We start from the raw sequence: 27,536 nt of genomic DNA on the forward strand, positions 1-27,536 counted from the left end.
GGCACAACTTGTGTTGAAGCCAGTTTGAGCTGTGATTTCTGTTACCAACAGCTCAAAGCACTCCAGTTACTACAGGCATGTGGAAGCGTGTGGAAACTCAATGGATTTTATCAAAACTAAAATAAACTAAAATTAAACTATCTTTCTCTTCAGAGCAGAGCCCTTGGTATCAATATCTAAACCTTTAAGCAAGCAGGAGCACTAGCTCTGGTGTACCACCATGGAACAACTAAGTCATTTTGCCAATCAGAATCTGTTTGACACTGCTTCAAAATATGCAAAGGGTTATTCAGTTCAATTCAACAGACATTCACTGAGTACCAACCACATCTTTAAAGCACCAGCTTCTTCCTCAAGGAGCTCCTGGGCTTTGTAAAGGGAAACAACCATACAAGTGGCCTAAGTGCTACATCATGGCACCAGCGACCACAAAGGGAGTAAATTTGTGGGACTGGGCAAGAGAGGGAAGGAGGGGAGGGAGGCTGCAGAAAAGAAAAGACATTTGAGCTCAATCTGACAGGGTGAGCCAAGCTTTACCAGGTGTGATAAGGAGGGAAGGGATTCTTAATAGCAGAAAGAGAAATATGCATTCTTTGCTCAAGAAATTGTGCTACACTGTTTATGTTACAATGACAGATATAAAGAAATGAGGTAAATGACCATAGCTAGGACTTGCTAATAAGAGTTGCACCGACTTGAAGATCAAAATAAAACCTACCTGTACCATGGAGTGAGTTGCTGAAAAATATCCATGAATCTGATGACCAGGGCAGGGTTTAACCTACAAATCCTGTTCTGAGGAAAGCCCATGAATACACAAACTCAATTTAGTTGTGCTCATGCTTATTCCAGATGCAAACATGCTACACCTCTAATGTGAAAGGCTGCAAAGAAAAACCTGTTGCTAAGATGTGAAATGAAATCAAAACTGATAAGACAAATCAGGTGACTGAAGATGTGCAGGACAAATACCTGAAAAATATTTCCATTAGGAATATTACATCTCAGAAAAAAGGATGATAAAATTAAAATGAGATTATTAGGTTGAACCCTAATCCAGTAAGACTGGTGTCCTTACAGGATGAGGAAATTTGGACAGAGACATGCACAGAGGGCAATGCCATGTGAACATGAAAAGGACTCAAAAGAAACTGACCCTGCCAAGACTTTGATCTTCAGACTTCTAGCATCCAGAACAGTGAGAAAATAAGTTTGTTATTTAAGCCAAAAAAAAAAAAAAAGGAGAAGAAGGAAGAATATTACATTTCAGAGTTCCCTTGTGGCCTAGTGTGTTAAAGATCCAATGCTGTCACTGCTGTGGTACAGGTTCAATCCCTGGCCTGGGAATTTCCACATGCTGCTGGAACAGCCAATAAAACAAAACAAGAATATTAAATCTCTATATTCCACTAATTTTGTTTGTTTGTGTATTTTTTTTTAGGGCTGCATCTGTGACATATGGAAGTTCCAAGGCTAGGGGTCATAGTGGAGCTATAGCTGCCAGCCTTTGCCACAGCCATAGCAACAGAGGATCTGAGCCATGTCTTTGACCTACACCACAGCTCACAGCAATACCAGATGCTTAACTCACTGAGTGAGGCCAGGGACCAAACCCTCATCCTCACAGATACTAGTTGGGCTCCATACCACTGAGCCATGACAGAACTCCCCATATTCCACTAAATTTACATTAACATTAGAAAGAAAGCTTAACAGGTAAAGCAGAGGTAAGTCTAGATTTTAAGAATAGGAAGAACTCAAATGAAACAAATCTCAGTCTATCTTAAACCCTTATTGTCCTCTGGCATGAATTCTACTAGCCATCTTAGCTGGATGGCACAAATATTCTTATTTCTGAGAACAAACCATCACATCATCCTAGCAGAATTAAATCAGAAGCTTATTATTTTATCATTAATATTACTAAGTGATGACTACTATGATAGATTACAACACATATAATGTACCAGGACATTATGAAGAACCAGAAGAACATTCTCATTTAGGGCTTGAATATATAGAAAAAGACATTGAAAACAGAACTCCTCAGCATCACAAAACATACAACTAACAGGAGATGCAATGGTACAAAGTGATAACATGGAAGATAGTTAGCATATCTGTATGTTTCTGCTCCCTAAAGAAAGATGCCCTAGTCCTGGTGGGAACAAGAAGACACACCCTTCCGACCTGCTTCCTCCATTACAATTCCAACCAAGTCTGATTTCCAAGCCCATGATATCCCATACCCCACACCATCTCCAGAGGGCACCTGCTCTTCCATTCAATGCTGGTATAGGTGGACCTTTAATACTGCTATGGAACTGTAAAGAAATCTCTAATTCTTTGCTGTCTAACTCAGATTTTTTTAAATGACTATCCATATTATCTACTAGCCAACACTTGTTAATTTTTTTACCAAAGCCAAAAGAAATATACAACAAACAAATGTACATCTTCATGATATGAACAAAACATTCTGAAAATAAAAACGTATTGCATCCTTTGGTTACAACGTGTTACACTTCAGGCTTAATCACACTGTGCTTCACTAATGAGAATCGAAAGTGAATATTCAGCAATCAGCTAATAAAAATGCCAAACCGAATCTTTCTACCTTTACCATTAAAGTGTCTCCACTTTTTCTCCATGATTCACCAATAAATCTTTTGGCTGGAATTGACCAGCCACCATGGACAGAGCCGGTTAAACTAAAACACATCTGACTCAGCACCATGCCTTTATAACCCCTCTATCAGCACCTTTCAGAGTTAGCAGTTTGTTTTATTCACTCCTGTTTGCAGCAAGAATCTTGGCTAATTTGTATCAGAGTTACATGTGCCCCAGATGAGTCTGGAAACATAAATATCATTTCTGCCAGCCCAATAAATCCTGTCTCCGTGATCCTTATCCGTGCTAGCCCATATGGTCACCTGTTAACTATCTGTTAAAGCTCTCAGGGATTGCTAGGGTCAAGGACACACACCAGACCTCCTTAGCTTTAGATCCACCAAAACAGGATGAGAGAAGAGACTGGCAAATTGTATGGGGGCAGGGGAGAGTGTTACAGGCAAGGCACAGCTGGGGACAGCAGCACTTCGCCCATCAGAATGTCGCCTTGCTACTGGGGACAGCAGCACTTCGCCCATCAGAATGTCGCCTTGCTACTTAAAGTGTCATCTATGGACCAGCAGCACTGGCAGCATCTGGGAGCTTACAAAAATGCAGACTCCAGGCCCCTCCCTGGTCCACTGGATCATAACCTGCCTTTTAGCAGGTGACTCATACATGCTAAACTGTGAAAAGAGTAGATGTTAAAAAAAGAGAGAGAGAGAAAGTGTGAGAAACTATTTCTGAAGATGTATCATTAAGATTACTATCCCCAGTAACTCTCAAAAATAGAGCCTAAACCAGAGTTTGTGTCTAAAGAATTGTGCACCTTACACTGAAAATGTCCAGGGAAACCTTCCAAGGGACCAAAGATCCAACTCCTTTGGGGACAGGGAGTGTGGCAAGAAGGGAGTGGTGAGAGCTAAAGGCTTGAATTCCCTGGGCATCTTTTTTTTTCCCTAACATGCAGCATCACACATACCATGTACCTTCAGAAAGTGATGAGTTATACCGTGCACAACTTTCATAGCAACAAATTATCAATTTACAAAACTCCAAGTCAACATATTGTGCCTCACAGTCATTTAAGCTGGCAGGACTTTAAAGTACACACAAATCTGAAGTAATGCCTTGGAAATATTTGATTTATGTTAAACAGCACTCTGGAATTTAAACATTTGTATGCTCAACCCAGCCCTATTCCTGGCCAGTTGGTTCACTGATGAGCTTACATAGACGCCTCCAATATAGACCGTCCAGCTAAACTTCATATTTTAAAAATTTTAAGACCTTTCTGTGTACTTTTTAAAATAAATCTTATTTCAAGTAAATTTCCTGAGCTGAAAAAACACCGCCACAACAAAATAATACTCCAAAGGTCCTGTACTATGAAAGGCACTGCTTGTACTGAGCGAACGGTGCCTCTAACGAGAACCTTCCACAGAGGGGACTAAGACGGCAAAGCCACGAAGGCCTTCAGTCCAGTAAGGAACACGAAGCAGCGTGTCAGAAAGAAATTGTTTTTCTGCTCCTTTTGATGGGTTGTGCTTTCAAGTCAGGAAATGAGAAACAGGTGTGCCAGAGGGCACACATCCTCGCTCCACACTGAAAAACACGCGTTTTCAATTTTCAGACATGAAAGGGACTCCTGTTGAATGAAAGAAGAAATGAAAAGCCAGCTCTGTTTCTGCAAACCATATGAAGGGAGCGCAGAAAGGCTTTGACAAGTTGCTCGACTTACTCCCTCTTGGACTGACAGCAGGTAGTGCTCGACAATGGGAAGGAAAAGGCATTCTTTCAAGTGAGAACAATCAAAGGGAAAATTACATTTAGGATCAGAGCACTGGCATTTTAACCCATCACTTGATCTTAGGCTTCTGTTTCTACCATTTCTTTACCTTGTGTTTTAAAAGAAGTCTGTTCTTTCACCAAACAACAACAAAGCCATGCAAAATAAGTAACTGGCAAGAAAAAACAAAAAATCTGAGAAAGTGCAAACATCAAAAGAACATCCTGGAGCTCACTTGATCTGCCATAACCCAGGTCTATAGTCTCTTTCAGAGAAAGGCCTACTTCATGATGTCCTGAGCTTTCCTGGGGCGCTGGAGACATTTCAGTGAGTATATGGGTGCAGTGGGTGATGCTCAACTTAGAAGTAACTGGTTTGGGTGAAGAGGGCATGTGGCAAGAAGGGAGTGGTACTAATAGAGGCTACATGAGTCAGGCGGCCGGATGCACTGAGGGGCCCTGGGAGGCACAAATGGGCACATTCTGCAGGTGTGTGGATACGGCAGGGCCCCCTTCAGGGAGAGCAAGCCGTTATGACAGCCGTTCCTCAATGTATTTCTATACTGGCAAGAAACTTCCCTCTATTATCAAGTAAGGCCACAGATTTCACACCCTTTGAGGACAGGAACTGCCTTCTCCTTTATCACATCCAGACACTAGAGCACAGGATAGGAGCTTCTAAAACAGCTGTTGATTTACAGCTAGAGAAGAGTTACAAGTCTTACATGAGAGCAAAATGCCTGAACTCACATATGTGGGAAGGACATCTTTTGCAGTCTTCAAAATATGTTTTGAAGAATATTTAACAAGTCATAAAAATGTTCATTATATAACATTAAGTGGACAACGGATAACAAATGATAGCTGCCATTTTTATCTATTGAAAATTTACCAAAAATATAACACACTATCACAGCATAGCAGAATTACCAGTTTCATTTTCCAAATTCTTTTCTCTCTCTCTCTCTCTCTCTCTTTTTTTTTTTTTTGTCTTTTTCTTAAGGGCCGCACTGTGGCATATGGAGGTTCCCAGGCTAGGGACCAAATAAGAGCTGTAGCTGCCTGTCCACACCACAGCCACAGCAATGCGGGATCCAAGCCACATCTACGATCTACACTACAGCTCACGACAACACTGGATCCTTAACCCACTGAGGGGGGCCAGGGATTGAACCTGAGTCCTCATGGATATTAGTCAGGTTCATTACCACTGAGCCATGATGAGAACTCCTTTCCAGATTCTTTTCAATGACTGGTGTTTATTTCACAATCAGGAAAAAGTCCATTCATTTAAAACAAGACGTATGATAACCAAAACTGTGACACTCAACTGGTTCTTAAGAAATAACCTAGCAAAATACAGAATTCTACTTTATTTTCAACCATCAGTGACTCCAGTTATCTAAAAAGCAGGAAATAATACATTAATATTTCATCAGAAGTGACCTAATTAAACAACAGTCTTGGAACCCAATTCCTGTCTGACATAACTACGTTAGTTTTGGGAATTATTCTGGTAGTTACTCAGTTATCTGTAAATGAACAATATTTCTTCCCACCCCCACTAACCAAACATTCCAAAGAGTCAAGTGCTTTTAAAAGGATGATGCTTACAAATATTAAGGTTTTATCTATGCTCACATCTAAAAGTCATAAGTCATGCAAAAAGGTTTCTCATGGCATTATCCCTGACTCTACATATTAAATCTCAAATGATTTCAGCTTAAGTGGCTGCCCTCTAAGAATCTTGTTGAGTGCAACATGATTATGAAAGTTTATTCTTCATAAAGACAAGAAGCTTCTGAGAGGCACCATTGTCAGCCATGTGAGTGAGAAACGGCACCGTCTCACAAGGCAGATAAAGGAATCAGAGTCAGCTGAAGGGATCCGCCCAGCAGAACTAACAGCCATGTATTAAGCCCCTTGCCTACTCTTGCCTCTCACTGTCTGAATCACTGCACATCATTCCAGGGCAACCTTAAAGCTCTGTCTTCATCTATCTTCCAAAACAATGAGCATCTACCTCCTCAAGAGAGTCCTCACTTTATACAAAAGGAAATTTAAGTACTTAATCAAGGCCAATTAGAGAACACTAAATAAAATCCCAAGATCCACACACCTTGCACTCACCCCTCTTCTTCAGGGATCCTCTGCTGTCATCAGAACATATTGCTCTCAACCCTGCACTTACCTTCCTCTCAGCCCTGATTCACCTGGGCTTGACCTAGCTCACTTTACCTGTTATGAACTGAGTCTGTGTGCCCCCTCCCCCTTCAAATTTCTATGTTGAAGCCCTAACCCCAATGTGATGGTATCTTTGGGGAGGTAATTAGGGTAACGTGAGGTGATGAGGGTGGGGCCCCCCATGATGGGCTTAGTGTTCTTGTAAGAAGAGGAAGAGAGACCAGCGCGCTCACTTGCACACACTAGCTCTCTCTCTCTCTCTCCCTCTCATCCCCTGCCCCCACCCCCACCCCTCAACCCCATATGACAACACAAAAAGGTGGCCATCTGCAAGCCAGGAGAGCTCTCATCAGGAACCGAATCTGCTACCACCATGATCTTGGACTTCTCAGCTTCTAGAACTTTGAGAACTAAACATCTATTGTTTAAGCCACATAGTCCATACTATTTTCTTACAGCACCCTAAGCTAAGCTATCACCCCAACGTATTTGTTCATTCATATTCATTTACATCAATTCATTCAACAAATATCAGAGGCTTTATCTGTTGAGCACTATTCATGTATCAGTGAAGAAAGCTGAGGAAAATCCCAGCCCTCATGGAGTTTCGTAGTAGAGTGGGGGAGAAAATAAAGATAAAATAAACATGTAAAAGATTTAAAATGTTACTGGGAGTCTGGGGTTAATAGATGCAAGCTATTGCATTTGGAGTGGATAAGCAATGAGACCCTGCAGTTTAGCACAGGGAACGATATCTAGTCACTTATGATGGAACATGATGGAGGATAATGTGAGAAAAAGAATGTACATATATATACGTGTGTGTGCGTGTGTGTAAGAGAGAGAGAGAGACTGGGTCACTTTGTTGTACAGTAGAAATTGACAGAACACTGTAAACCAACTATAATGAAAAAATAAAAATGAAAAGATATAAAACATTAGACCTGATACACTCTGTGGGAAAAAATTAAACATGGAAGCGGGGGTAAGGAATGGCCGAGGGAAGATTTACAAGTTTAAAATGGGCTGGTCAAGGGAGATCTCCATGAGATGAACTGAATCAAGGGCTGACAACGTAGGGCAGGGGCTTAAGATACTATGAGTAGAGAGCAAAAAAGAAAGGACGTGACTGGAACAAAGACCCTAAGATGGGAGTGTGCCTGGCTTGTCTGAAGAAGAGCAAAGCAGTCCATTCAGGTATCATGGAGCTGAATGAACACAGGAAGGAAAGTAAGAGCTGCCCCTTCTATCAGGCCATGTGAACCCTGAGTAAGGATTTTGGCTTTTCCTCTGAGTAAGAAGGGAAGCACTGGACAGTTCAGAGAGGAGGTAGGACATGTCATTTGGGTTAGGCTTGAACTAATGTTCAAGAGCTGTTGAAAACTGAATAAAGGGGGAAAGGAGCAAAAAAAAAAAAAAAAACATGGGGCCAGCTAGGGGACTCCTGCAATAATCCAGATTCGAGTTGACTGTACTCAGAGCTGGTGACTGCAGTGAAGGTGCTGAGAAGTGGTTGGATTTTAAATCGATTTAGAGAGGAGAGTAGAGGGGTTTGTTGCTGGAGTGGATGTGGTGAGATATAAAAGAAAAGAGGGTCAAGCATGGCTCTAAGATTTTGGCCTGAGCCAATGGGAGGCTGGGGAATCTGCTGTGTGGAGAAGACAAGAGAAGCAGATGGGCTGGGGAGGTGGGGGGAGTATCAAGAGCTATATCTGGACATGCTAAATTTGAGTTGCCTATTACATACACAGGTAGAAGCTTTCAAAAAATAGTTAAATCACTTTCTTGGGGGAGGCCCCAGGTTGGAAGTCAGCATATACATGGCGCTGAGCCAACAGACTGGATGAGAACACCAAGGGAGGGGGTATTCAAAGACAAAGACAAGGTCAAGGACTAGGCCTCAGGGCCTTCCAATGTGGAGAGTCAAAGACACGAGATACATTAACAAAGGAGACTGAGAAGCAGCAGCCAGTGAGGCAAGAAGAAGACCAGGTGAGTCTGGTGCTCTAGAAAGTCCATCAGAAATAGTATTTCCAGGGAGAGCAAGTCATGCAAGTGACTGTGTCAAGTGCTGCTTATAGGACTACGAGATGACCACTGGATTCTGGAGGTGACTGCTAATCTTGAAAGCAGACTGGTATAGTGGTGGAAGCGGAGGCCTGACTAAAGCACATTTAGGAGTCAATGAGTGGAAAGAACTAAGAAAAATAATATACCTCAGGTATAGACAACTCCTTGAAGATTCACCTTGAAAGGCTAAGAGTTAAGGGAGGCTGAAACCAGGTGACCTACTGGAGTCCTAAGGAGAACAGGGCTTTTATTCATGATAATCAAAAGAATAAGCCACCAAGAGCCCTTGTGACCTACAGAAAGGACTAAAGATAAATAATGGATACTCTTAAAAAGGAAGCAGAAGCATAGATTCCTGATGGCCCCACCCCAACTCCTCCTGGTGCCCAGAGAACAATGACTACAAGGCACGTGTAGACATCCTGGCAGTGGTGTCCCACTGGCCCTTGTGTCATGTGACTTCACTCTCACAGGGAAGGCTGCCTCGTGCCCTCCTGACAAAGGCGCCTGGGAAGGAGGTTTGCCACACAGACTCCCTGGCCAATCTCCCGCCTAGGAGGAGGAAGACCTGTTAGGTGGAAGCATCAAGAAAGGGTGACATACTTCCCATCCCTTGAGGAGAAGACTTCAATCACTGGCTCAGAAATATCAAGGCAAAAGCCAGGTCTCATTCTTTTATCCCATCCACCTTTGAACCTACTCTTAGTAAGCCAGGGCCACACCCCCACTGCCTTGTGGTTTCTGGGATGCCAAGCCCTGGAAAATCAAAGAACCTAGAAAATCAGAAATCATGGGGCCTCATATGGGATAGCAGGTTTTTCTTCATGCCAGAACACTAAAAAAGGGAGATTGAAGCTGACGTCTCCTGAGCTCCAGTCGGCTGCCATAAAACTCCTGGACTCACTGTTTCTCTTTAAGAAAAAAACCAGATTGCACAGACATGTAACAGAAGACCAATGTTAAGGTCAACCAGAGCATAAACTTAATCCCTTGCTTTTTCCTCTTTCTGATCTTCTAATCCTCAATCTGCTCTTCCTTTTCATTGCCAGAGAAAGACCACAGATGTATCTTACATTATGTATCTGATGTGTTACTGAACAATTATGTGTGAAGCTGATTCTAGAGAATTAAATCAAATTTTAAAATGCTATTTAAAGAAATTCCATGGTGAATAACATTTCTGTAAAGATAAGAATCCTTGTAGAAGTGGGAGGAATCACATGACATTTCTTTCTTTTTTTTTTTCATTGAAATGTATCTGACATATAACATTGTGTTAAATTTAAGGTCTACATCATAACTGGATACATTTATTTACAGTAACATGACTGCCATTGTGTGATGATTAGCACCTCTACCACATTACATAATTATCCTTTTTTTTTTTTTGCTTTTTAGGGCTACACTCGAGGCATATGGAAATTCCCAAGCTAGGGGGTCGAATCCAAGCTATACCCACCAGCCTATGCCACAGCCACAGCAAAGCAGGATCCAAGCTGAGCCTGAAACCTACACCATGGCTCAAGGCAATGCTGGATCCCTGACCCACTGAGCAAGGGCAAGGATCAAACCCGTGTCCTCATAGATACTAGTTGGATTCATTTCCACTGCATGGCAATGCGAACTCCAATCCTTTCTTTTTAATGGTTGGAATAATTAAATAACAGTTTCTTAGCAAGTCTGATGGTTATAATACAATATTTTTGTCCATATATAAATATTTTTAAATTTTAATTTGTCTATTAAGCATTTACTAAGTGCAAAGTCCTGTGCCAGGCACTCAGGAAACACAAATATACCCACAGGCTCAAGAGCTTACATCACCACTTAAGGAAAGCTTGGAATTAATGATTTATTTTCACACAAAAAAGCCAAGAATAAGAAAAGCACACTTTTTTTTTTTTCACATTTTCAATTTGAGGAGATTGGAAGGTGCTCTGAAATTGGTGGCATCCTCCCCTGCTGTCCTCTGGGCTGCAGCTGGGGTGTGGCCACCAATGCCTCTAGAGTAAGCTCTTCCTATTTGTTGACCCTTCAGTTAAATTATGTGCCATGTTTGAGCTGAGTTTAACTGCCATTTACAATGTCTTCAAAAGGATTAGAGTATTCAGGATTCAAACAAAAAGTGACTATATACATAGAAAGGCATGGAGATGGGAAAGGGGCACGACATTGTTATCAGGGAAGCAAATATTTCCCGTCCCCAATTCTAACTTTCTTGTAAAACAACAGCGGTATACTGAGTGATGAGAAAGCAGTGTGTCATAATATAACTGCAGGTCTTTTTCTTCCCCCTACTATATGTATGTATCTTATATTGGTATATTTTTTTCTTGGATATTACAATAAATACTCAGGCAGCAAACACAAAAGTAGACAAGTGGCACTACATCAAACTAAAAAGTTCCAACACAGCAAAGGAGATAAGCAACAAAATGAAAAGGACACTTACGAAATGGGCGAAAACATTTACCAACCATATTCTGATTAAGAGTTTAATATCCAAAATAGATAAGGAACTCCGGCAACTCAAGAGCAAAAAAAAAAAAAAGCCACATTAATACACGGGCAAAGGACTTGAATAGGTATTTCTCCAAAGAAGGCATACAAATGGCCAACAGGCACATGAAAAAAGTGTTCAACGTTCACTAATCATCAGGGAGGTACAAATCAAAACCATGAGATACGCCTCACACCTGTTCAAATGGCTACTATCAAAAACAGAAGAGGTGAGTGTTGGTTAGGATGCAGAGATAGCAGAACACTTGTACGTGGCTGGTGGAAATATGAAATGGATCAGCTGCTATGGAAAATGGTATGAAGCTTCCTCCAAAATACTAAAAATGGGACTATCACATGATCCAGCAATCCCACCTCTGGGTATTTTTCCAAAAGAACTGAAATCAGGATCTCAAGGATATCTCTCCATGCCCTTGCTCGTTGCACTATTCACAATAGCCAAGATGTGGAAATGACCTAAATGCCCTTTGACAGATGAGTAAGTAAAGCAAATGTGGTATATCAACTATATTCCAACAAAATTTAATTTAAAATAAATAAGTCATGCCAAAAATAAAATAAATAAGATATAAGGATACATTGTATGGCACAAAGAATATGCTCATTATCTTATAACAATGTATAATAAAGTATAATCTGTAAAAATTTTGAGTCACTAATATAATATTGTAAATCAACCATACTTCAGTTTTAAAAAAAGACAATGTGGTATAATACAAACAAAGGAATATTATTTGGAGTTTAAAAAGAAGGAAGTCCTGCCATATATGATCACGTGGATCAACTTAGATGGTATTAAGCTCAGTGAGACAATCCAGTTACAGAAGGACGGACACCACATGATTCCAGTTATATGAGGCACCTAAAACAGGCAGACTCTGAAGCAGGGAGTAAAATAGTGACTGCTGAGAGTTCGGGAGGAAGGAAATGGGAAGTTGCTATTCGAAATTCATCAGGTTTCAGTTACGCAAAATGAGTAAGTTATAGAGTTCCATAGGCCAACTCATTAAATCCTCACAGATAATAAGAAAAATAACACTTCCTGATGTACAAATAATTCCTTGCCAGATGCCCTCAGCCAGTGGGTGGAAGAGTCTCAACAAGAACCCAGGTACCTACCATGCTCCCTCCCTAGCTAGGCAAGAGTTTGCAACTGTCACCTCCTGCCACCCTACCCTCTTCCCCACTCCCTACTCATTCCTCCCCACTGTGATGAGAACAAGATGCTGGAGTTTATCCCTCAGGCTAATGACCAAATCGCCTGTCTGGCCTTAAGAGAGCCCTGCTCTGCCCGTAACAAACTGTCTTCCCTCTGTCTTTCAATTATCACCTTCCAAGAACTATAAACTAAATTGTAGGCTAGGTCTCTGGATTTTCTGCAATAGCCTAAGGCACATGTCTTTTTTATTTTGACCAAACAATTACAAAATTCTGTGCTCCACCTTCCTTCTGACTTGGTCACCCAACTCTGCCACGTGTTTCCACTGTCACAGCAACTGCCCCAGGAGAAACAAGGGTGAAGCAATCACACAAAGTCCCACAGATGGAAGGAACTGGAGCCTTGCTCTATTATCCTCAGGTTCTGTAGGCTGATGATGATTAGTCCTTAAACTTAAGAGGGATATAACATGATGAGCTGGGCATCCAAGCTAAAAAGCTACACTAGCTATTATAAACTGGAAACCTAATGTTATCTTTAGTCATAAAACTAGCTTCAATTGATGCAAGATGGACAAAAAAGGAAATATTCAAGGAGAAGGGAGAAAGACCGTAATTTTACAATTTTAACTTTATCCATCAACTGCATCCTAAGTGATAGAATCAGATCCATAAAGTGTGCTCATATTCCAACTTCCATATCACTAATTTTAAAAAGAAGGGAAGTAGACAATCCCAAGAAGACTGAATTTTTTTCCAAAGTGACAGTCAGGCAGGATCTCAGGATTCCAGCTTAAACTAGAATTCAGGTCTCCAAACATCTAGACATGAGAATGACATTTCAATAGCAACAAACCAAGTCAATGAACCACATATTGACCCCAAATAAAATCAAAACAATTCATGATACCGACTGATACACCTTCAGAAAGATAAAAATGAATTATCTGTTTTCGACTTCGGTTTGTTCAAATACCACAATTCTCCAGACATGGGCCATACTTAATTCTGCACAAGCTAATTCCTAAATGTTATGTGTAAAGATTTTCATGTGCCACCAATACTAAATTAAAAATTAACTGATATTATTGTTATGCTCATCTCTTCAAAAATGAAAGAATGAGAAACAATTTTTTGTCTATTACATTGGTATGGTTTAAATTCAACATTAATTTGGAGTTTCTGTCATGGTGTAGCAGAAATGAATCCAACTAGGAACCATGAGGTTTCGGATTTGATCCCTGGCTTTGCTTAGTGGGTTAAGGACCCAGTATTGCCGTGAGCTGCGGTGTAGGTCACAGATGCGGCTCAGATCTGGTGTTGCTATGGCTATGGAGTAGCTCTGATTCGACCCCTAGTCTGGGAACCTCCATGTGTCAGGTACAGCCCTAAAAAAAAAACAAAAAGTAAAAATAAATAAATAAATAAATTCAACATTAATTTGTGTTTGAACTTCACCTAAAGACCAGTAGCTCAAAATCAAATTTTTTTCACCAATGCAAGCAATGGATCTGGGTCAGGAGGCTGCTACAAGAGGCAGGCAGGAGGGTATGGGTCTGAAATAACAGAGTCAGATCAGTAGAAATGGAAAGAATCTACAAATATGAGAATAGTACCAAGATTTCAAGTCTGGCCAAATAGGGTAGTGATGGCAATAAAAGAGAAAACGAAACAGGAGAAAAATGGCCAAGGGGTGTTTAGTTGAGCCTGCTGAATCTCCTGTGCATGCATAAACCCACAGGGACGTGTCCAACAGGATGGCAGAAAGGATCTAGGTGGACTTCAAGAGAAAAGGCCAGAGTAGAGATAGATTGGGAAGTCGATACTCTAAGAGATAACCACTCTAGCCATGAGAACAATGGCAATGACACCAGACCCCAGAGAGAAAACACATAGTGAGATGAAGAAAAGCCAGAAGAGGCCCACACCTGGGATTGCTACCAATGGAAAGAATCTGGGACAAAGGCCAAGGCCAAAGCGGAGCAGGTCAGGGGAGCGGGACAAAACAAAAGAGGGCCAGGATCTACTCTGCAGACAGAAAGAAGACCGTGGAGACCAGGGAGAATCAAGAGCAGGCAGGAGAGGAGGGCTAAAGGATTGGGTGGGTGCTCAGTGTCAGGGGACAGAAACCAAAGAGAGGAAGGAAAGAAAGGAAGACATTTCTATCCATCCTCCTGATAAAGCCTGAGGACATCAGAAAAGAAGACCTATGGAGTTCCCGTCATGGTGCAGTGGTTAACGAATCCGACTGGGAACCACGAGGTTGCGGGTTCCATCCCTGGCCTCGTTCAGTGGGTTAAGGATCCGGCGTTGCCATGAGCTGTGGTGTAGGTCGCAGACGCGGCTCGGATCCTGCGTTGCTGTGGCTCTGGTGTAGGCTGACAGCTACAGCTCTGATTAGACCCCTGGCCTGGGAACCTCCATATGCCGCAGGTGCGGCCCTAAAAAGGACAAAAGACGAAAAAGAAAAGGAAAGAAGGCCTAGTATGGAACCTGAGAGACAACATGGCAAGGGGGATGAAACAGGATGATTCTGTCAACACTGCAGATCAACCACATTAAGGAAAAAGGCTTCAAGTATATCTGCCACAAGCAGAGGAAAACCTGGATCTAGATAACAAGCATTTTTCTCATTAAAATCCACTCCCCCCCAGGAGTTCCTGTTGTGGCTCAACTGTAATGAACCCGACTAGTATCCAGGAGGTCAAGGGTTCAATCCCTGGCCTTGCTCAGTGGTTTAAGGATCCGGCATTGCCGTGAGCCGTGGTGAAGGTCACAGATGAGGCCTGGATCTGGCATTGCCATGGCTGTGGTGTAGGCTGGCAGCTGCAGTTCCGATTTGACCCCTAGCCTGGGAACTTCCATATGCCACAGGTGCGGCCCTAAAGACAAAAATAAAATAGAATCTACTCCCCTCAAAAACACACTCATACTCATACACACACACACAAATGATGACTTGTCTAATAAAAGTGTGAAAAGGAAACCAACATTTTCTTAAATGTATAGCTATCATAAACTATACATTTTGAAATATACCTTACAGGTTTTATATTAACATTTTACTCAAGAAATGACCTCATTTTCTGAAATGCCATGCTACTTTTATACCATTTTGATATGAATTTGGCACTATTATGAGTCATTAAAGAAAATAAATCCATTAAAAATATACTTAGAGTTGTACTGAAATTATTAGCAAAGCATTTACACTGTGATACTTACATTGGGAAACAATTCTCAAAAGTTTCCAAATATCAAAGATCTTTCAGCCAACAATGTCTTTGTCCACGCAGTGTCTTAGCAAATGCTAAGACACAGAAAGTGTTTACATAAAAATACTGTTTTCAAACATTAAGTGACCTCCAAGGTTGAAGTTATGAAAAATGGTCATGAAAGCAGCAAATACCTGAGGTACTCACAGCTGTGGAGTAGGGATTATGAGCTCCAGTATTTTCAGCCCAGCAGCCACATCCATAAAGAGCAGCCTGGGGAGGGGGGATAGATAAATACTATTTGAGAATATTATATGGAATTGCCAGCTTTCAACAGAAGACAAAAAATCATACCCATCTAATAAAGCCTCGTTTAATAATGACATACAGCAAATGTATGACATACAGAACCAGAGGCTGTAAGACCTACCCAAACAATGGTTCTAACACACTATCAAAACTGTGTATATATATATATTTTTTTTGGTCTTCTTTTTTTGCCTTTTCTAGGGCCACTCCCGCGGCACATGGAGGTTCCCAGGCTTGGGGTCAAATCAAAGCTATTGCAGTTCCGAGCCACAGCAGGGCGGGATCCAAGCCGAGCCTGCAACCTACACGGCAATGCTGGATCCTTAACCCACTGAGCGAGGCCAGGGACCAAACCCACACCCTCCTGGTTCCTAGTTGGATTCGTTAACCACTGCACCACGATGGGAACTCCCAAAACTATATTTTTAATCTATATACTAATCTAAAATTTTTCAGAAAACAGCAAAAGAAAGTTTCCTAGTCTCATGCACAGTAATTTTTTCCTTCCCTGAAACCCTCCCGCCCTCACTGTAGTTTGCCAGTTGTTATTCTACTGGCCCCTTGAAATCACTGTGGTTGCCTTTTAATTTAGTGCTTCTCAAACTAAGTGGTGTGTCAGATTACTTGTGGAGAATGATGACAGGAACCCTGGTTCCCAGATATCCTGATGGTCTGGAAGTTGGTCTGGGAATCAGCATTATTAATCAGGGCCCAGGGGCCTGGAATGCAGGTGGTCCTCCTGTCACACTCTGGCAAACCTACTTTTATTTTTTTTAATTTTATTTTTGTCTTTTGAGGGCCCCACCCACGGCATACAGAGGTTCCCAGGCTAGGGGTCAAATCGGAGCCGCAACACAACAGCCACAGCAATGCGGGATCTGAGCTGTGTCTTCGACCCACAACACAGCTCACGGCAATGCCGGGAAGCCAGGGATCAAACCTGCATCCTCATGGATACTAGTCAGATTCATTTCTGCTGAGCCATGATGGAAATTCCCAAACCCACTTTAAAATTTTTTTTTTTTTTTTTTTTTGCTCTTTAAGACCATACCCACGGCATATGGAAGTTCCCAGGCTAGAGGTCAAATTGGAGCTACAGCTGCCAGCCTACCCCACAGCCACAGCCACATGAGATCCAAGCCACACGGGCAACCTACACCACAGCTCATGGCAATGCTGGATCCTTGACCCACTGAGTGAGGCCAGGGATCTAGATCCACATCCAATCAGTTTACTAGTAGTAACCTGGATACTAATAGGGTAGTCGAGTTTGTAACCCGCTCAGCCACCCACAGTGGGAACTCCTTTTCCAGGCTTCCTTTAGGGTGGCCTGATGGGAACTGTAATTATGTGCCAAAGGGCCCAGTACATGCTCCCTACTGTCCTAGATTCTGCCATGATAGAGAGAAAGGAGACAAAAAGCCCTGTTCACTAATCACTCTGTGAGGTGGTGGAAGAAATTTATATGTCTGAAACCACCAGGAACACAATAAGCTGCTGTGGTTTTACGAAAGTATATGACAGCCATTCTTATTTGGTTTCCAATAGGGCCACCCTGCTTGTCTGGATTCATCTCTTCAATATTCACAAGGCTTTCTTGACTTCTTCTCTGCCTTTGAAATCACCAACGCTAACTTTTCCATTTCTTAGTTAGAAATAGAATTAGAAAAACCCTTTGTTACTACAGAAAAATAGGAGGAGGCCTGGCCAAGACTGTTCATTATCATCTGTTTGATAAGAATGAAATATTGAAAACCACGTAAACGTCAATCAGCAAAGAAATTGTTAAATGAACATTGGCATGGCCATACATGGAATTCATTGCAAATCTTAGAAAAAAGAATTAAGTTTTTAAAAAATACTTTTAAGAATAACTATAGAAAAAACTCAAAAACAGGTTGAGTTTTTTTTTTTTTTAAGCAGCAAACTGCAACAATACATTCAGTATTCTCTGTGATTGATGAAAGTTAAAGATACTCCCATAAGATATTAGCGTTATTTTCTAAAAACTCACTTGTGAGGACTGGGAGAATAAGCTGAGAATGGTGACCGGACGGATTTCAGCTTTCTTTGATATTTTATTCTTTTTTACAAGGATGTCAGAACTAATTTGATCCAATATTCTACCCAGAGGAGGGATTTCCATGAAATATCTCAGGCACTTCAGATACTGAAAAGCTCACCACCTCATACGGGAATATATACTCATTCTGGACACTTCCCATTGAAGGCAAGTTCTTCCTTAGGCTGCTTGAAGGAATATGTGCTTTCTCACAACTTCCACCCACCAATCCTGGTTCTACTCTCTGGAAATATTTTAACCTCCCCCTAAAGTCTTCCAAATTTTTGAAAACAGCTATTCGAAGGCTCTGATCCCTCTTTTCTCTCTCAAAGAATCTGTGAACTGTTCCTCAAGACCCTGAGATGCACACACCCACCCTCTTCCTTAACGACCCTCTTTGAGAAACTATCCAGCGCCCAGTCCAGGATAACTGGAGAAACCATGTTCACATGATCCACAGTTGCCATCCCCCGTTGTCACTGACAATACCCCTCCTAAAAGCAGAACCAAGAACTGAACACAACACCCCTAATGTAGTGGACAATAAAAAATTCATTACTGCCTTTGAAAATACCATGTTTTTGTTTTTTTTTTTTGCTTTTTTTTTTTCTAGGGCAGCACCCACAGCATAGGGAAGTTCCCAGGCTATAGGGGTTGAATCAGAGCTACAACCACCAGCCTTCATCACAGCTACAGCAACACGGGATCCAAGCCATGTCTGCGACCTACACCACAGCTCACAGCAATACCGGATCCCCAACCCACTAAACGAGGCCAGGGATCGAACCCACATCCTCATGGATCAAGTCATGTTTGTTAACTGCTGAGCCACAAAGGGAACTCCCAGAAAATACCATGATTTTAAAATACACAAGATGGTTGGGTGAGTGTAGCAAATGAAAGCCCTAAGAGGAGTGACTCAGCACATGGATTTCAGAATAAAATGGGCAGACTTGTGGGATAAGACTTGGGGCTACTACCTAGGACACGTGTTGGGTTGGTCAAAGCCTCAAGAACATGAGATGTCAGTGAAAGGGCCCATTCCTCCTTCACCCAAAACCCTGGATATTAGGCCACTGCCTTTCTATCTCCCAGTTATTCTGAGCAGGAGACTGTACCCCTAAAATAGTAAATAGGGCCACAAGGACACGCCTTAGAAACCCAGTGGGAGTAATAAAAAGAAAGACCACTCATTCTTACTCTTGATTCTCCTAAGTGAATTTCCTCATGCTTCTTCTCCTCAACTTCATGACCAAAATTCATCATCTTTCTTAACCATCAGAAATTGGTTGGGCTGAGAGAGTGGCAGGTAAGAGAAAAGAAAGAATCAGAGACTGTCCCTCTCTATCCACTCCTTTGGATAAAACAACCAACCTTAAGCAGACCTTTAAAAACAACAACAGGAGTTCCCATTGTGGCTCAGTGGTTAACAAATCTGACTAGGAACCATGAGGTTGCGGGTTCGATCCCTGGCCTTGTTCAGTGGGTTAAGGATCTGGAGTCGCTGTGAGCTGTGGTGTAGGTTGGAGACAAGGCTCGGATCCTGCGTTGCAGTGGCTGTGGTATAGGCCAGCAGCTACAGCTCCGATTAGACCCCTAGCCTGTGAACCTCCATATGCTACGGGTGTGGCCCTAGAAAAGACAAAAAAAATATAAATAATGTATTGGGGAAATTAAAAAAAATTTTAATGAAAAATATTAAAAAAATAAAATGTATCTCAAAATATCTAGTTTCAGCACATTTTTAAAAAATAGTCCTTGATTTTGTAAATAATTGTTTGTGTATTTTGTTTCGTGCTGTCCCATCAAGAAGAACAGCCCTTGACCTCTCGTCTGACGCTGCCATGTTTCCAGGCTTATGTCCTCTCCTCCGTCTGAGCAATAAACCCAAGTAAGAACTGCATCCCTGAAAGCACCATGACCCCTCTCTCCTCCACACCTTTTCCTAATTCTTCAGCTCTCACAAACTGTGCATTCATAAACTAGCCAACCAGGGCAAATCAGTATGTAAAGGTTGTTTTTTTTTTTTAATTCAGGTATTACTGACACACATTACATTAGTTTCAGGTGTACAAAATAATGATTCTCTATTTGTCTGTATTGCAAAACGATCCCCACAATTAGTCTAGTTCATATCCATCATCAGACACACTTACAGAGGTTTATTTTTTTTAATTTTTCTTCCGTTGTGATGAGAACTTTTAAGATTTACTCCCTTAGCAACTTTTAAATGTGTACGTGGAAGTTTTATGGTGTTTCTTTTTCCAGGACAACCCCACGTGCAGTGGCAGAATGGCTTTCAAGATTGTTCAGTGTAATATCCTGCTAACATAGTCCAGAACTATCGTCGGATCTGTTGTTGCTATTTTGCTAACCAAAACAAACACAAACCAGTGAGAAAGTCATGGGAACTGTAATGCAATGAAGGCGGCCTTGCTGGCTTTTCTCCCTCTTTCTCCACCAAGGCATCCAAATCTGATATGCCAAGCGTGGTTTTCTTATTCCAAACTTGACAAATACACAGGGCTTTATAACGTGGAAAAAAATACCATGACCAGACAAAGGCTTTTTATAATGAGTTCAAAGCACTGTACACATGTTAAGTAATCATTCCTCATAAATCCCCTTGTATGGTGGGCAAAGAGTAGCACAAAATTATTATTCCCTTCCCCTTCCCACCATAGGACTATGAGTGGCTTGTCCACAATAAAGGGCAAAACAGGGAATGTCACGTGGGGCTTTGCAAAGATGTCCTCTATGAATTAGATCACTCTGCTCCAAGCACTCACTAACCACCAAGTCCAAAGCAACTGTGACAGAGACTCTTCTTCCAACATGGGAGGCAAAGCACACAGAACATGCCAAATGGCGCTCCAGATGGAATACGAGAAACAAATACTGTGCTTCAACACACTCTGTGCAACTACTTTAACAGACTCCTCAAGGGTGTCCAATTCATATTTCATTTAACAAATATTCATTAACCCCATAAGTAACACGCCAAATTGGTTTATACTCAAAGGGGTTATCAGATCAAATGGATTGTTACATTTCATTCTCACTATAGTACTAAAGGCTGGAGCTGGGAAGTCGGGGGTGAAGATGACATACAAGTGAACTGGGAATAAGCCAGCTGCACATAAATTAGACCCTTTTTATATCTGGATTTCTTGAGTGGTATGGCATACTGGTGACTTGAAATACTAGCGAGTCTATAAAATAGCTGAAATGTTTAATTGGAGGAGGGATTAGAGGGTCAAAATGTTACTGTTCCTGGAATGAAGGAAATAAAAAAAATGCATTTTCCCACCTGAAAAGCAGGCAGCTCCTGAAGAGAAGGACATTTACAAAGAAAGAAAATGGAAGTCTATACAAATTTACTAAATGTCTAATAAATGCCCAGGCCAGTACCCAACCTACTGAAAGGAGCAAAACACAGCATCACCAGTTGAAAAGATCAGAAAGAACACAACAGGGTTTTAATCTTAGAAAGAATCCGGAACAAGTCTTTGATGGATGATTTATACTACATAAATGTTAGGAAAAAACATCATTTATTTTTCCTAAGGAAAAAAAAATGTCTCTACAGTTTTAAAAACTTGTGAGCTAGAAATTCCATGTTTCAACTTGGAAAGCTAGTTTAAAAAACAGAGTTCCCAGTGGCTCAGCGATTAACAAACACGACTAGGATTCATGAGGATACATGTTCAATCCCTGGCCTCGTTCAGTGGGTTAAGGATCTGGCATGACCACAAGCTGTGGCATAGGTACCCATTGTGGCTCAGATCCCATGTTGCTATGGCTGTGATGTAGGCCTGCACCTGCAGCTCCAATTCAACCCCTAGCCAGGAGCTTCCGTATGCCACTGGTGCAGCCCTAAAAATATATACATAAATAAAAATACATTAAAAATAAAAAGCCCCATAATTACTTACCTGCCCAACTCTCCCTGGATGTTTCAAGGCCAAGCCTCCACTGGAGACAGCAGCAGCCACGTTCCCTTCGTGGTCCACAACCACAGCGCCCACCGTATCCAAAGTGCCTGTGTCGTTCTCCTGCAGGGCAAAATCGGCCTGAGCATTTGCTAAGCACGGTGTGTGACCATGACAGGACCATTGGGGGCAGCACTTTTTAGGACAATTGTGATATAAGAGAACCCGAGCTCGTCTTTAACTGGAACATTCAGCAGTCCCCTGAAATTCTCCACTATGAAATTGCCCCTTAAATCAGGTTAAAGTCAAAACTCATTTTCCAGTAAGAAATCCTGAACCAAGAGCATCTGGTTGCTTTTCTCTAATAACAAGCCCAATGTGTCTTTCTAAGAAAAAGAAAAAAAAATTAATACAAATCGCAGAATATTACAGTATCTCCTTAATCTGAAAAATTAAGTTCATGATTGAGAATTTGTAGAGGAAAAGATCTATGGTATAAGTGGACTAATAAAGGTCCTTATTAGTATTTTTTAACTATGATATACAAATTCCTAAAAGTTAATATAGTCAGCACAATAAATGAAGAGAGTGACATTTCTAGTCTTGAAGTAGCCCATGTTATAATTTTATTTTATAATTCCTCCCTTGCGAAAAGCTTTATGGCATGCTCCTTTCTTTGCTATATTAAAAATGTGCTTGCCAATTGTATGGCAAAAAACTGCACATTCCTGGGAGGCATCTTTGTGTTTCTGTGTCTTTTTCCAAGTCCCACATGCGTAAGGCATTTCATACATAGTGACCACAAGCAGCTGTCTCCTACCTCGAAGATTTCTAGGTCACCTGGGCAAGGCAGACAAACTTAACACTGCGGGATAAAAATCAGAAGTAAAAGAGTTTCCATCATGGTTTAGCGGTTATCCACGAAGATGCAGGTTCGATCCCTAGCCTCACTCAGTGGGTTTAGGATCCAGCATTGCTGTGAGCTGTAACGTGGGTTGCAGATGCGGCTCGGATCCAGCGTCGCTATGGCTGTAGTGGAGACTGGCAGCTGTAGCTCCGATTTGACCCCTAGCCTAAGAACCTCCACATGCCATGGGTGCAGCCCTAAAAAGGAAAAAAAAAAACCAGAAGGGTAGAGGGGGAAAAGTTTCATGAAAAATTATCTCTTTTTCATATATGAAGAAGGGCTAAAAAAAAAAGGAAGAACAAAGAGAAAAAAAAAGAAAAATAAGGGCTACTACAGGTCTTTAGGTTCAAAGTGGTCACGATGGTCTTTTAGGGTCCTGGTGCCCTGGAACCTGAGGCTCCCACCCTCACTTCCCACCTCAAGTATGTGTGAAAGAGCCAAATAACCACATTTGATAAGACCAGCTCTTCTTCCTCTGTGGTTTATGCTTATGCTACAGAGCAAGACGGCATTTGTGCTGAGGGGTCCCTGGCTGAGTGGGTTCCGAAATGCCACAATAAGGCCATCCCCAGAAAAGTCATTGGGCTCCCAGGACCACCTCAGAAGTTGAGCAATACTGAAGAGTTTGGAAATAGTGGAAGCAGAATGCAAACAAAAGATTTTTCCTTTTATTCCTTTTGCTTTTTTAGGGCCGCACCTGTGCCATATGGAAGTTCCCGGACTAGGGGTTGAATGGGAGCTGCAGCTCCAGGCCTATACCACAGTCACAGCAATGTGGGGTCCAACCCGCATCTGCAACCTACCATAGCTCATGGCAATGCTGGATCCTTAACCCACTGAGCAGGGCCAGAGATCGAACCCAAGTCCTCATGGATACTAGTCGGGTTCATTTCCGCAGCACCACAATAGGAAATCCAAAAGATTTTTTCTTAAAGCCAACTAAAACATTAAGAGCCAGAAACTGCCACAAGGAGTAGTACATTAAGTCTACTAGGAGCAGGTACATCTAGACATTTACATATTCTTTGACTTCTGCTCTAAAAAATGGTCCCCATAAATATACTAACACACTACGGCAGTACTTACTTTGCTAGAACAGGTGTAACTGACTGAAATGAGTGCCATATCCCTATGCTCCCTTTTCACCACAGCTGGGAGAGAAGTCCAGCCAATGGGTTGACGTGGCCATGTCCCAGCATATCACAGTCCCACTGGTGGCAGGTTGTCTGACTTTCAAGGACCATTCCCTAGCCTGACTGTAAACTCTCTGAGGAAAGGTCTGATCAACTCTGCTTTGTTTTGCACAGAGCAGGCAGTCAGGACATGCTATTCTTTAATTGGGAGTAAATAAATCATGTCAGCATCCTTGGTGTTGCAAAAACAAGCCTAACAAGTGACCATTCTAACATCAGGGCCTCAGTTTTTCACCCCCTTCTCTCAAGATTCAATTTCACACAAGCCCAAGAACCACCCTTCTTAGGGAAGATTCGCAATAGTCTGGTTCATGCTCTTGGTATAGACAGAGTGAGGTCTGTCACCTGTGGCAGGTAAGATGGAAGCACCAAAGTAAAGAAATGCATCAGACACATTATATTCCAGAAAAGAGGCATGATACGGAAGAGAAATGTACTTTACAGGTGAACACATTTTGTTATTCTCAGAAGTAACTCCAAAATCTTTATGTTCTTGTGACCTCAGATAGAGACTGTTGTGTTCAGGTGCCAAGTCTTTTGTCATCGACAGGGGGGGCTTCTCAAACCTCAGTGTGCATACAAACCATCTGGAGAGTCAGTTTAAATGCAGATTCTGATGGAGTAATCCAAAATCAGTCAAAACTGTACATCTAACAACCTCACCATAATGCTGAGGCTGATGTTACTGGTCCATGGACCCTACTTTGAGAAACAAGGTCTGACAGCATCCTACAAGATCACGATCAGCCAGTGTCTGCTCTACCTATCCTATGGCAAATAGTTTTATGGGCACAAATCTGCTGGAGGAGGAACTTAAAACACCCAAGACCAACATTACATCAGCATGAAAGTTTAAGCTCTATGGTGCTCACTATCAATTGTCAGCATAGCACCATTACTATACCACCAGGAACATACTATAAAGTATTTTAAAGTAGGATCTTCTTGATCTTACTGGTTCTTTTGGAAACACAACTCTCGTACAAATAAAGAGACACTGTAGAATAACTTTCATCAAAAACAGCAACAAAGTCAAGAAAGGGTATTCTGTATTAGCTCTTTTTTATTAACTGTGACTGCTGATTCTACTCAAACATTCTATAAAATAGAATTTTACTAAGGGGGATATGGTAACACATGCACAATGATATACATTATCTGTGAACAATTCTCTTCACATTTGAATCATGATGTTATGAACTATAACGCTTTCCCCTAACCAAACTACTGTGGAAAGACACAAAAGGATTATATATAGATGGATTTGCTATAACTTTTCAAAAGTGAAAAATCAAGCAAGAAAACAGAGAATCCTGTTCCAAATTAAGCTAAGTACTCCTAATGGCTTGCAACACCTGCAACAATCGGAATTACTTCATAAATATTCAAGAATTAGTTCACAGATTTCACATACTGAAAAGCAAATTTAAGGATGATGAAGTAATATTTAACCCATTTTTATGAAGTGCAGATAAATTGAGTGAAAGACAAACACTGGTATTTTGGCTACAATAATTTCACAGAGCTTGTTTGTACAGAAATGAAATCTTAGAAAGCTTAAAAAACACACAAAGACTGTTATTATACAGAGCTACTATTATACTCTTACACTCCATAAATACTTAAAACTACATGTACCACATAGATACACGTGTACCTATTGTCCTTGACTGAAACATGTTATTTGCATTATTTTTTTTTATAAAATTGTGACTACAAAGCAATGGCATAAATTGTAGTTCCCGTCAGAATAAACACAGGTATATAAAGTTGGCCTAGAGATTGCATATGCTGTGAAAAAGACTGAAATAAAACTTTCTCGAACACCAATAAGCTAGTAATTTGTCTTGGGCTTAATGTCAAAAGTTTTTCTTTTTCTTCTTTTCCTTTTTTTTTTTTTAATATGGGCTGTTTTGTTTTGTTTAATTTCATTGGACTATAGTTGACAAAAGTTTTTCTTTTCCTCACTCCAAACTGGAGATGTCTATTACATGGTTATTGTTAGAATTAAATTAAGTACCACATGTAAAAGAATAAACCCCTCAGAGCAAAGTGCAGATATTTTCCACATGAAAACGAAGCCTCTGACCTGCACTCTAACTCTGAAACCTGCCAAGAGACACCATGTATCAGTTACTTATTAACTTGGTCTTTCTTCTATAGAGAATTACTCAAATATCAAACAGCTAAAGTACAAGAATAATATCTCAAGTATGTAAGTGCATCCCGAAACTGGTTTATGGTGGGATTATCCTAAGACAATAAAAAATACAGAAATACATATTTTTTTAAAAGACACCAACCTTCCCAATACACCTTTGTTATGCTGGTGAGCAGCATTATAATTGGCATGAGCTTCCAGTTGAGGAACGCAGCTGACCTACCCCCTCTGTGACAGCAAGGTCACTGAAGCATAAAGCTTTACCATTTTGAGTATCCTACACATAGAATGACACTGATTACAGGAGACCTAGACCTGGCTCCAGTCTATCTCTTACAAACTAGCCCCCTACAGTGGGGCCACAGTGGGCTCAGGGTACACCAGCTGTGTGTGTAAACAAAGTTTGATTTAGCTAGAATGATCTACTTTCATGTGTCTGGCTTAGCTGAAACCAAGGAAAATTTGGATATAAAAATTCCCAATGAGTATAGCACAGAGAATTATACCCAATGAGTATAGCACAGAGAACTATGCTTAATATTTTGTAATAACCTATATGGGAAGAGAATATGAAGAATATCAATATAGAATATATATACATATAACTTCATATATATATATATATATATATATATACACACACACACACACACATATATATAAAACCAAATCACTATGCTGTATATCTGAAACACAATATTGTAAATCAGCTATACTTCAATTTTTTTTAAAAAAAGTTTAGGAGTTCCCATCACGGCTCAGTGGTTAACGAATCTGACTAGGAACTATGAGGTTGTGGGTTCGATCCCTGGACTTGCTCGCTGGGTTAGGGATCTGGTGTTGCCATGAGTTGTGGTGTAGGTCACAGACATGGCTCGGATCCCGAGTTGGTGTGGCTGCACCATAGGCCGGCAGCTACAGCTCTGATTAGACCCCTAGCTTGGGAACTACGCCAATATGCCATGAATGCAGCCCTAGAAAAGACCGAAAAAAAAAAGACAAAAAAAAAGTTAAAAAAATTCCCAGTGATGAATGATTTCTCTCTCTCTTCAGAAAATCACCCTTCTGATACCCAATACTATAAATGATATTTCTTTAAGCTAGTCAAGATGTCTATTTTTAAATAACCCTTTATTTTCTTTGTTTAATAAATATGCATTAAAATCTTTGCAGCACTACACAATTAGTGCCAAATATATCTACGACAGAGAAAAAATTATATTATATAAAATCTTTGTCATTAATTCCCTAAATCACTCAAAAAAAGTTAACAGAAGTATTTTTAGTTCAAAATAAAAATAAAGTGCATTAACCATGATTTTAAAAGGCTTTAAGATATCTAGATTACAGCTTTAATTATAAATGCATATCATAACAAAGTTCCATAGGATTACCTAAGAACTCCAAACTCCCAAAGACAGAAAGGA

The 27,536-nt window shown here is 41.0% G+C and overlaps 1 protein-coding gene across 13 annotated transcripts in view; it reads right to left on the bottom strand.

The window, feature by feature from the left end:
- TASP1 (taspase 1) overlaps nucleotides 1-27,536 on the bottom strand; it is a 395,076-nt gene that overhangs the window by 272,700 nt on the left and 94,840 nt on the right. For 11 of the 13 annotated variants that reach the window (XR_002340057.1, XM_021078004.1, XM_021078002.1 and 8 more), the window contains 2 exons: nucleotides 21,852-21,971; nucleotides 15,740-15,818 (listed from right to left, as the gene is read on the bottom strand). Coding sequence is in view for 10 of the 13 variants with exons in the window: in XM_021078004.1 (XP_020933663.1) it covers nucleotides 15,740-15,818; nucleotides 21,852-21,971 (199 nt within the window). In the remaining 3 variants the exon portion in view is untranslated. The remainder of the gene's footprint in view (nucleotides 1-15,739; nucleotides 15,819-21,851; nucleotides 21,972-27,536) is intronic. The other 2 variants (XR_308663.3, XR_001302035.2) reach the window with 1 other exon arrangement.

The sequence above is a fragment of the Sus scrofa genome, chromosome 17, assembly GCF_000003025.6.
Source record: "Sus scrofa isolate TJ Tabasco breed Duroc chromosome 17, Sscrofa11.1, whole genome shotgun sequence".
In the NCBI taxonomy this organism is placed as follows: domain Eukaryota; kingdom Metazoa; phylum Chordata; class Mammalia; order Artiodactyla; family Suidae; genus Sus; species Sus scrofa.